Genomic DNA, 12379 nt, shown 5'->3' with positions numbered 1-12379 from the left:
AGTGGACAAAAAGTTATATTCAGATTTAAATATTAAAATTTTAACAATTCTCCTGCACAGAAGACACAATGGCTTTCCTTCTCTTTCAATAACAGCAAACAGATACTCTCATAGTGATTTTTTTCATTTTTCTTATTAAAATTATCATAATTTTATTTGGTATTTACTATTTTAAAAGTACATCACTTACAGTGAAGTTGTACAGGTGTTTAATGTAGGAGGATAAAGTGGTTGTTGCTATGGTACTGTTTCCAAGGTAACTGTAACCTTTTAACCTCTCTAAGATTCTTGAAAAGGTACATGGGAGAAGTGGAAACATGACTATGCTGGTGCTGCCTTCAAGTGATTGATGAGAAAACGTTATGAATGGACATACAAAAAAATGTGGAAGAATTACAATAAATGCTTTCAAAACATTTAGCTTTTTTTGAAGATTTTGTATAATGCTGCCATAGAACGTACAAAATGCTGCATGCGGCGTTAATGCCACTGGTTGAAAAACACCAGGTATTACTACAGGCAGGTATGCATATAAATGTTTAATTGTGTTTACTTGCTCACCACCACCACAGCAGATGAAAGTAATTTAAGCCTATGCAGAGCTTCAACCTTTATTAATCACCTCTAAGGCCTTTAATACTAGAGCTGCTGCAGTTATTGTGACGGTTATGATGGTTACATTTTAAACATCAATATTAAAATGAAGGACAAATATCAGATTTATAGTTCTATTATTCATGCACATCATATCAAACACCTGCACAGCCAAAACACTGTATAAACTTAGCACATTACACAAGCATTAGCACTTTTTACACAAAGAAACTAATGTGTAAACAGGTATATGTACATACAAAAATGTAAAAAAACGAAAATAGTTTTTAATTTAAAACGAAAGTAACATGTTTTCTCTCGCATGTGTCAGTCGATGCAGCACTGAATTCAGGTTTAGCTACAGCTGCCTGCTGCTTTACAGTTTTCTGATTGAAATGTTTCTGTCAAAGCTTTGTGGCTTGCTTCAGGATGAAATCTCTCATATATTCCTTGTACAAAACAAATGAATTGATGGCCGCCATCAGGTTTTGTTGGTGGCTGCCACCAGGTTTTGTTGAAATTGAGGATCAAAGCACTTCAGGACTTGAATCTGAAATTATAATGTACATAGAATGAAAGGATTGTAAATAAATAAATGTCGGGGGCAAGGCTTTGATGGAGCAGCAGCAATGAGTGGCGTTTATAGTGGTGTACAAGTAATGCTGCAAAAGAACCACATATGTTTTACGTACATTGCATTGCACACAGTCTGAATCTGGTGCTAAATGATACAGCTGGGAACATCCGCATCATGTTTGTGTCATGTTTTTTTGATGTGGTGCAGAGACCTTTTTACTGACAATGTTAAACAATCTTTCACGAGTGAGTAAGGGGCGCATTTGAAAAGGCTGTGTCCAACGTGCTGGTTATCCCGTTATGAGTCTCATGATAGCTTTACGTTTTCACTGCGTGGACATATTGAAAGCACTGTCTAGTTCTGTCAGGAATAGAAAAAGAAGCACTGGGGCTTAAAAAAGAAGCTTGAATGTTTTCAGTTTGTTTTTCTTGTAGTCTTTCAGATTCAAATTTGAGTAACTGTGACTGGTGTCTCTTAAATGTTACAGCGAGAGACATTTGATCTCAGGAAAGCTGCAGAACTGATTCAAAGTGTCACTGAAACATTGTCAGTCTACTGTAACGAATTTGAGAATGCAAGAGAGACTGCAGTTTCCCTTGTATTTACAGTGGGGGTATTGACCGCAAATTCGAAGTAAAGAGGTTTGAAAAAGTGAAACGACAAGTTCGTGATTTAAACGAGGATCAGAGACTAAGAGATCCAGAGGAAGAAATGTAAAAATACAGTGTTTTACTCTTGTTTGGACAGTGTAATGCAGCAGCTGGTAAACTGATTCTGTGGCATGGACACGATAGTTCAGAGCTTTGGAATTCTACAAACACAGACTTGGGTGTCTATAACAGATGGTGAGCTTTTTGTCAAAGCAGAAGAGTTCCAGAAAACATATAGCAGTGACACATCACCTTCATTTCCAAGTCAAATCCTAATTTCCGAGCATCTCTAAAGAATGGCATTCAGAAACTCAGTTCAGTTAAAATAGATTACCCATCTCCTTTTTGTTGAAAACATTGCCTTATCTTCTTCTTCTTTTCTTGACATTTGCAAAGTGTGTTTTTTTTTTTTTTTTTTTTTTTTTTTTTTTTTTTTTAAACCATTCCTGTCACCGCTGCCACTGCTGAGAGATCATTTTGTAAACTTAAGCTGACCAAAACATACACTAGGTGCTCCCAAGTAGCGCATCCAGTAAAGGCACAGTGCGTGGAGTGCAGGATGTGCCCTGTAGCCTGGAGAACCCAGGCTCGTATCCAGGCTATGTCATTGCTGACTGTAACCGGGAGTTCCCAGGGGGCGGCACAATTGGACGAGTGCCGCCCGGGTAGGGAGGGATTAGGTCAGCAGGGGAATCCACTGTTCACAACGCACCAGCGACCCCTGTGACTGATAGGGTGCCTGCAGGTCTGCAGTTGAGCACATTCAGATCTGTGCTTTCCTCCGGCACTATAGGTCTGGTGGCTTCCCTGTGGATCCACAGCGCAAAAAATGCCGGATTGGCAGGAGCACATTTCGGAAGGACACGTGTTTCAGCCTCCGTTTCCTGAGTCGTCGTGGGGGAAAAGGGGATTGCAGCGATGAGTCGGATAAAAAACTATAATTGGGCATTCCAAATTGGGGAGAAAACCGGGGTAAAAAAAACATGGGCACAACTACATTTATTTAAAAAAAAAAAAAAAAAAGACCATACACTAGAAATACCATGTGTCAAGAAAGACTATCGGGATTAGTCTTGTTGAGTACTGAACAAGCCTGAGCAAAAAAATTAAACACTCGCAAGAATGTAGATGGTTTCCCTGCCATGAAATCCCGAAGATGGGCATTTTAACAAATTGTTTGGTTAGTATACGTACTGACTCCTTATTCTGTAGTTATCTGTCAGTAAAGAGTGGTTAACAAGGCCACTTTTTTTTTTTTTTCCTGTGGGGCCTGTGAGATGCAATGTACGCCACTGATTGCTATATATATATATATATATATATATATATATATATATATATATATATAACGTGTTTCAATATAGATATATATATATATATGATATATATATAATTATAATATATATATATATTAATATTAATGTCTAATATTGTTCATCAATTCCTGTATAACGCAATTATGATGCATTATTTGATGTTGATAACAGATCCTTAAACTAAAGTGTTACTAACATTTTACAACAGGGGGGATATGTGTCATAAATGTCAGAAAACTAATCATTGAGATAGCACGTGACTTTCTCAATAAAACACCAACAGAATCTGACCTCTTTCATGAGCGGCATGTTTAACATAGATGCAATTAGGTTTTAATGTGTATTCAATGGGTCTTCAAAGTTCCAGACAGCAATGTATATTACAGGGCGAAATTACACATAACTGCTGTTCTTATGTTATTTCTTCACAAAACTGTCTTTAAAAAGGGTAAGAATCGTGATAAATGAAAACATTCTGGCAAGACATTTGACAGTTTCTGATGATGCATTCATCACTACACCATTACCCTGCCAAACAGTTAGTATTCAGTTAGACCTTTTCTGCTGTGCAGCTGTGACTCTCTGTATCAACACTTTCTATTGAAACATTGACACTGACAACTTGGAAATGGTTCAGATGTTACAAGAATAAAGATGCTAATGTGCTAAAGAATTTGATGGAAATAAACATGCTTAAAAAAAGTCTTCACTCTGGCAACAACCAATTCTGACCTTTTAACTTATAAAGCTGTTTTAGTATTGTAATTAAATGACAAACTTAGCAGTACTCAACATACCACAACTCAACAGGCTGGTAAAATGATTATTATGTATGTCTGTCTAGGGTGTAGTACAGTATGCTCTGGGTGATATAACTAGCTTCTGAAAAAAAAAAAAAAAATGTATTTCAGAGCTTTTAGCACCTGTCTGTGTATCACTACACTAGCTATGGTCAGTTTCTAAGTTGACTTTGAGACCCTTCTCATCACTTGCCATAAAAATGCTTATGATCTTATACACTGACCCAGCCCCATTGCTCTTCTGACTTGGGTCTGCTTACTGTCCCTAGGCATCATACCAAGGGAGACTGTCTTAAGCCATACTCTCCAAAACTGAATATAAAGCAATTTATTTATTTGTATGTTTTTATTTTTATTTATACATTTGAAGTCCGATGCATATGTATTTTCGAGTTTTAAAAACACATATATCAAATAGAGGGTAATGATTAAGTATTTACTAAACATGGATCCAGTCAGTTATTACATGTTTTATAATAATGTTGTGGCAGGGTGAAGGGAAAAGGTGAGGTAAAATCTGGCCTCCTGACAGGTGTTGACACTAGAGCGGACAACACAAGATGGAGCACAAATTAGGTATAGTCGGTTTGCGGCGGCCATCTTTGGGAGGACAATCACACAAGTGTTTCAAGTTACGCCTCTGTCAAAGCCAGTGTTTTTCCATAGAGATAATCAACTAGCAATTGGTGATGGAGGATTGACGGGGAGGGGGCGGCTTGAATCATAAAAGGGAACTGTGTTAATCAGTGGATTGGTGGTGTTTGGGAAGATGGGACAGGAAGCCCGAGGTCTGCAGTGTTTTGTTTTGGTTTCTGTTTCCAACTTGACGTGTCTTTGCCTGCAGCAGTGAAACAAGTAGAGAAACAACAGCGGTGTATGTGGAACCAGGTCAGCGGGCAGAACAGCGTCGTCACTACTTGAAGTTGATGGCTTAACATGGAGAAACCTGCTGCAGGAGGCAGATGTTTCGCAGTGATATATAAATATACTGTAAAAAGTGGTGATTGGGTTTGTTTGTGTAGGACTGTGTTTTGTTGACTTTGTTATTGAAAATATAAAAGTTTATTTTGCACCTGAAGACTTTGACTCTGTGAATTTATACACACACACACACATATATATATATATATATATATATATATATATATATATATATAGTGTATGTAGCTTATAGATCTAGCATTGGTTTGATATACAGATCAAATACTGAATAAATTAACATTCAGCAGTTTTCCTTTTTTTCAATGAAAACTAAATAATGGACGGGTATTAATGAAAGGAAACTTGCTGTCTCCCAAGATCCAGAAAACAGCCTTGCAGTTTCTACACAAGGGACTCTGCACAGTAATGAGCATCAAGAAACACACAGCACATAGTCCATTAACTCAGTAGCATGTGCAAATTACTGTGACACTGAGAAATGAATTTATTAGAACTGTGCCTGTCTTCAAAATCCACAGATTGACATAGATTTATATGCATTCCATAAAACTGTCTGCAGTTTCTAGGACTTATATAAAATTAATGGGGCTCAATATTTAGTTTGCTTTCCATTTCTTTTAATATTTTCTAAGTTGGTTACTTAAAAATAGGGTATAAAAGCACAGCAGACACATCCATTGCATCAATCACCCCAAGCTTTAGGTATCATGTTATACATATTAATACATGATGTACATGCCAAAAGTGACAAGGAAATCTGACTGATATTCAACAGCATCAAATTAACCAATTAAATATCAACAAAACACATGGTCTACCTTTTAAACAGCTGTACATTTTAATACATTTTTTTTTTTATTATTATTGTATTTATTTTTTTTTTTTTATTAATTGTAGACTTTCATCCTCAATGCCAGAAAATGGTTTTAAGTTAAAGACTTCTGACTTGGCCCCACCACTCACCTGTATATCTTGTATCTGGTAGTGAATCCCTGCCGGCTCCTTTCTACAAAATCAGTGTACTCCTGCGAACGATGGAAGGGCCCTTTGTCTGACAGGAGCCAGTCGAGGGGGCCGCTTGCATGCTGATCCGAAACCAAGGCAGCAGCTAAAAACCAGCAATGGAGGCTCAATGTTATCCACTCCCATAGAGCCATCAGAGAGAGCGGTTCAGCAACAGCACCACACTGCTATATCATGCCTCCACTGGGGACTTGAAGTCTTCATTCTTTCCATTCTAACTGCACACCTAGGTGGAAAAAAACACACAAAACAAGCAATTAGTGTGCAGACACAGTCTCCCCCAGGACTCCAGTTCCTACTTCAGTTTGCCAAGGAAGGAAAAACATGTTCCACGTCTGTGCTTCTCTGGACTGGGAAAAAAAAAAGGCAAATAGTTAACCAATCATCAGTTAAAAGCATCTATCTGCTGATATTTAAAGCTGATGAATGCATCATTTTAACTGTTGCTCTAGAGGTAAGGAAGTACTGTACCTGGTGGAAATGAAAACAGGAAAACAGTAGCTATAATTACAGTATGCTATAGTTATAATCACTTTAGACTTGGTTTGTTATGTTTACCAAAGGTATATCATTGTCGAAGGTATAAAATCATAACTGACATCTATACTTGACTGCACTATGAATTACAGAAAAGCCCATTTTATCTCCTTTTGTATATGCCTGAAGTTCTTTCCTTGAAAGAACTTCAGGCATATACAAAAGGAGATAAAATGGGCTTTACAACTACTTCTCCTTTTCACAGCCTTGTATGTATCAGAATAACTAAGGATCATTTTATTTATTTTTTATTGTGTAAAAGCAAGACACCCCACCTTATAGCAGCTCTAAGATGAGATACATTTTGATCCCACCAAGGTCTCCACCTCAAGGACCTCAGTGAAAAGGCCACAACAGGCCCTTGTGGAAGACGACTTATGTTAATGGATCATTACAGTGAACACTTATACATTTTAAAGCCAAGGTTAGTACTTCTTAATATGTATGCCAATGTCTCTACAGAGTTAAAATAGTTAACAGTAATGACAAATCAACCATGTATACTTTGCTCAATGCTGCTCGTAGACACAAAGTTGGTCGCACACTCAAAATCTCTTTTTCTTTATGACTTGACCACTAATATTATACATCAGATTGCTTATGGCACTTTATATAATAAGTATATAACACAGGATATTTTAAAAGGTAAAAGCCTATTGTGAACTTTAGTTTGTTTTTTAAATACAGTACAGTACATAAAAATATCACCTGCAATGGTATTACTATTTTTTGATTGAAACAGTGATCAGTGGAAACATAATTAGTAAAAACCAAATAGTATAAACTGTACATTAGATTAGGAGAAGGAAAACAAATATTTTAATAATATACCACCTCCACCATAAGCATTTGAAATGGTTCAAAAAAGCCTCATGGAAACAGTTACTGCGATTTTAAAAAGATACAGTGTATGACATTACTGGTTCTAACTTTAAACTCCATGCTTATCTCCATCAACACAGGCAACAGATTTTAAGTTACAGCATATGAAAAAATGAACTGCCTACATTCACTGTGCAATATTATTAAAAAAAACAAAAAAAAAACTCCCTACCTTATATATCATCAAAAGAGGTAATCAAGGTGCCATGAAAGACACACTTTGTATACCTAATTTATTGAATGAATATTTAAGTACAGTAAAACTTGTTCACTGCTGTGATATTCATATATTAAAACAAAATTAATTGTATAAAATTAATAAATAACAACCCTTTGTACATTTCGTACTTATGTATGTTAACAAAATCTAAGAAAAAAAAATGTACTATGCAATGTACTATTAAAAGATAATAATAATTAAAAAAAAAAACAAAAAAAAAAAACTGTAATTCTTTACAAATCAGATACCAATCAATTCCATATGTATAATAATGCAGTGAAATGTTAATTCTATGTTAGTTAAGGTATACCTCCTATTCCGGCAGTCCGCAAATTCTGCATGTTGATGGTGAAAGGGCACAGTGGGTCACTGAATGTACATTATTATGTTAAGTACTGTTTCAAGGAAGTTGATCCTATTTATATGACCCAGCTCAGTCTGGAAATTCACTGCAGAGTGTGTATTTTCCCTGTAAGTTGCCCACAAAGAAAGATAAAGGTATAGGTCTTCTGTTATGACTGTAAATCACTATGCTCCATTTGCTGACATATTCGTCAACAGCCCATTAAGAGAAACTGAATTATTATTTCTATTGATTTCCAAGAATTAAGAATATTTTTGCCATCCTTTCAAAAATGCTGCTTATGGGATATTTTTGGTCACAGTCACTGTGATGATGTGATATAATACAAAACTACATAAAACCTGGAGATGAATAAATCTGTACAAATGGAAAAAAATTGTCATTTTATTTTACACCTGTCAGTTTAAATACAGATTTTTACTAAGGCTCAGTGTAATGCATTTTAGAAAAATCTGTCAGATCAATCCACCATGTTTTGACCTACACATACACATACCGTTACGCCAGACACAATGTGTGCCCCCAATAATATCCAGTTAAGTGTCGCGCATGTCGCTGAATTGCATGATCCAAAGTTTTATTTTCTACAGTAATGTGTACAATGCAGCAGCGTGATTCATTTAGTGTTAATTTTACTACTGTACTAATATATAGGCTACTGTACGGTTTATATTTTTACATAGCCAATTAATGTTTGTGCATATTAAGCAGTTGTCAGCAAATTTAATGAGTCTAACCAGTTACAGAGCAGTTGCATTTATATTTGAAGTTTGGTTCAGAATGGAAAAGCATGGTTGGGAGATTCCTATCAGGGGTGTTTATATGCTTGTCTTAGAAGTCTACATATGGCTCTTTCTTACATGGTGAGAAACAATGTACACATGATTACAGCCGATATGAATATTCACAGTGCTCAAAACATTTAGATGTTACTGCTCTATATAATATCAATTATCTGGTAACTTGCACAAGACCTAGAAAGCTTTCATTTGTAAAATGTAAGTTTAAGTTTAAATGCAACATGTGGGGGAAACATCATTTTAAATATGTATTATTATACAGGAAGATGGTAATCTGTCATAGAAAAACAAAGATAAAATAATATGTTAAATCATGGTATGTGAATTTCTAATGCATTGTCACTTTAATAGTATATTCAGTACACACCACAGGAAAAAATACACCACTGCAAAATGTTACGAACTAAAGCAAAGCAAAACCAAATGAAAAATGCAACACATTACTGCTTAAAATAACGCACCATGTTACTTACTACACTGCACACTATGTATGTTGTTTCTACTGCTCCAATTGTTGTCTTTAAGAAACAGCTTTCCTATCTAAGGTACATATAAATGATCTTGAAATTGAATGCCGTTTGTTTTCCTTAAACAGCATTTTTAAACATTAAGACACATGATTTTACATTATGTTGTCACCATTGGTTTCTTGCTGCTATGGGGACCAAATTAAACACAGCGTGCCTTTTAGATTAATGTACCATTTTTTTTAGCATCTGAGTGCAGTGTTTAACACAGTCTAACTGAAACGCAACCCAGTGTCTTGAATAACTCGGATAAATTGTGACACAGGTTATTAAACCATATTCTATATGTGAAAACTTGGTTACTGTTTGTGTCCTAGGGCCCTGACATATGCCTTGAATAGGAGGTAGTAATGTGCATACCTCTATTGGATAACAAGTCTAATGTGCTTCCACACAGTTTTACATCTAAGAACATTCTGCCTTGGGGATAGCTTTAATACAATGAAGTGACACCTATCTTGCCAAATCCCTGACTTTCTCATTGTTGAGTTCAAATAGAAAAGACAATGCGAACATGATTAATGTCAAATTGCTGGTGACCAAAGTTCTTCAGAAAAAAAAAATCTGCATACACCATCCTCTTATTGTTCACTTAACTATATGTACCACCATTAAAGTTGTCATTTTCCACATGCATTCAATTTAGTCACCCACTCTAACAAACTTTCAATCTCATATTTCAAAGGCAGGTGAATATGAAGTCAATGTCCATTACAGACAGTCATTTCATCTAGGTAGATTAATAATAGACTAAAGTAGTGCTTCTGGCAAAGATACTTCACAACTGGAGTGCTGAATCTCTAGAGATACTGCCATTTTTTTTCATAAAAACAGGAATACATTCCCAACAAAAGCGATTCCAATAAACAAACAAGTCAACTGTATAACTTTGTAAGTTTTGTAAATTGTCTCCAAGAGAATTTGCAGACTGCCTCAGCATGTCCAGAAAATGTTACTAGAATTTGAATACGTACAGGCAATAGTTACGTGTCATGTTCCAAAGAATGAAAAACTATGTACTCCAGTATTCAAGTATTCATTAAAAAATATTACCAAGAAAAAAAAAAAAAAAAAACCTTTTTCCTGCTCCATATGTATAAAGACTATGGTCACCATGTATTTGATGTATGCATCTATTTGTATACATACAGTGGCTTGTGTTAATGTTAATATCCATATTGATAGACAACCTTAGGATCATTTCTATTTTAGTATAGCAATGGATATTTGCCCAAGTCATGTAAACTACCAAATTAACTATAATCACCCCAAACACATTCATGCAAAACTGACAAGTGTTAACTTCTTGAGATATTTTACAACGCATTATCAACAATTAATATGCAGTGCTGCAAACCAAAAAATGACGTCACTTTAATCCCTTTTTTTTCTTAAGCAGTTTACGGATTAAACTACCACCAAGTGGTTGAGACTGCAACTAAGCGTGTTTCTTTTACCACAATCTTACACTGAGGTGAGACTTAAAGTAACTTTAAAAATGAAATATGGTATGCATGCGTTTATATCTGTAAATAAACATAGCGTATGGGGCACTTAGTTGTGTCAAATTAAACGCACAGGATGCCTGCAATGGCAATTAATTTCAGTATTCATAAGATTCAATACCTGTTATAGACAGCAAATTGAAATCCCCACTCTCCAAAAAAAAAAAAAAAAAAAAACACTATCTGGAGAAACTAGACAAGGCAGAAAAGAAAACCCGTGTGTTTGAAAAAAATCGTATCCATCAGATAATTACAATATAACCCAGCCCTGCACAAAACCACTGCAATAAATTGTGCTTGTCAAATCAAATCATTAATTTTGTGCGAGTGCAATTTATAATCAAAGACACGGCCACCACCACACACACACACATAAACACACATTTCTATTGCGTCAATGCCAACTAAAACAAAGGTAAGGTCAGGCCATAAATCAGGAGAGAATGGGCGAATGAGTTGAAACATATTCGAGTGTATGATTGTAGTAGTTCGTTAGATTCAACAACGTTAAAGATACTGTAAATACATCAAACATGCGCGCTAAAATGCGGTGTGTAATATGCATACATCATAATAAGTTATTCTAATTCTATTTAGCACTGAGGTGGGTCAAATAAATATCCCATTTATAAACGTGCCAAGTTTGATTCAAAGTGCACACTAGATTTAAAGGAACGTGATGATAGTGGAAGCTCTAAACTTACCAGAGTGAATCCCGACACATTTCATAATGTAATGTGAACCGCACACACGATTTAAAAAGTGGTATGCCATTATCTTGCTTCTTCAACGTTTGTTTGTTTGTTTGTTTTTTTTTGTTGTTGTTGTTTTTTTGTCCATAAAACAATATTCGGTCACATCATGCAGTCCAGCCTGGCTAACAAAGGGTTAAAAAGGCACCAACAACAGAGCAGTAAATGAGCATAACTCGCCATCGAAAAAGAATCGTACAAAATCTATCCTTGTCTCTGAAACAGTCCAGTTAGAAACTTGATGATCTGTAAAAAAGTAAACGAGAGCTTGTTATTTGAAATCATCGAGGAATAAATTGCGGTACTCAGTAATGCCTTATTCACGAATCATCTTAATGTGCATTTAAATAGTTAGGTCCAGGAGGAAATGTCAGCCTTGTGAAAAAGAGGCGACGTTTTTGGAATAGGACTTTACATGATGCAAAGATCCATCGAGAAAAATATATACTTGTATTGGGGGAAATACTGCAAGGGTGCATGCAATTTACCACTGATAACTTTCATGTGCCTGTGTAGGTTGGTGAAAAATTCCTTTATAAAGTCAGCATTTTCCACCTGGGTCCTTTTGACCCTCCCACTCTGCATCATACTAGTCTGAGCCACTCCAGAAGCCAGATCACAACAATCACTGGCAGGTGTTTTTGTTTCACAAGAACTGGAGGAAATAGATTACAATTTCAATTTGTTGTTTTGGAAACATGCACATGGAGAGTACATGCGACTGGACATTACTCAGAAAGGTACAGCAAAACATATACATAGATTTGAAGGAAGACGCAGTCTTTAGAGTCATCTCAGTTCAGACATGTTTGCTTTTGCGTTATTTTAGGTGTAGAAACTAGCTTTTGTGTTTTATTGGACGTTTTCTATACGCATTGGAAGAAAAGGCA

At 35.7% G+C, this 12379-nt stretch overlaps 1 protein-coding gene across 1 annotated transcript in view; it reads right to left on the bottom strand.

The window, feature by feature from the left end:
* The window catches only part of LOC121326638 (BMP/retinoic acid-inducible neural-specific protein 3-like), a 40055-nt gene extending 33977 nt beyond the window's left edge, over positions 1-6078 (bottom strand). The window contains 1 exon segment of the mRNA XM_041269974.1: positions 5843-6078. Within this exon segment, the coding sequence (XP_041125908.1) occupies positions 5843-6078 (236 nt within the window).
* Between the last annotated feature and the right edge of the window lie 6301 nt (positions 6079-12379).

The sequence above is a fragment of the Polyodon spathula genome, chromosome 14 (assembly GCF_017654505.1).
Source record: "Polyodon spathula isolate WHYD16114869_AA chromosome 14, ASM1765450v1, whole genome shotgun sequence".
Classification (NCBI taxonomy): domain Eukaryota; kingdom Metazoa; phylum Chordata; class Actinopteri; order Acipenseriformes; family Polyodontidae; genus Polyodon; species Polyodon spathula.
Note: the sequence above shows the minus strand (reverse complement) of the source record. Positions and strands in the feature narration are given on the sequence as shown.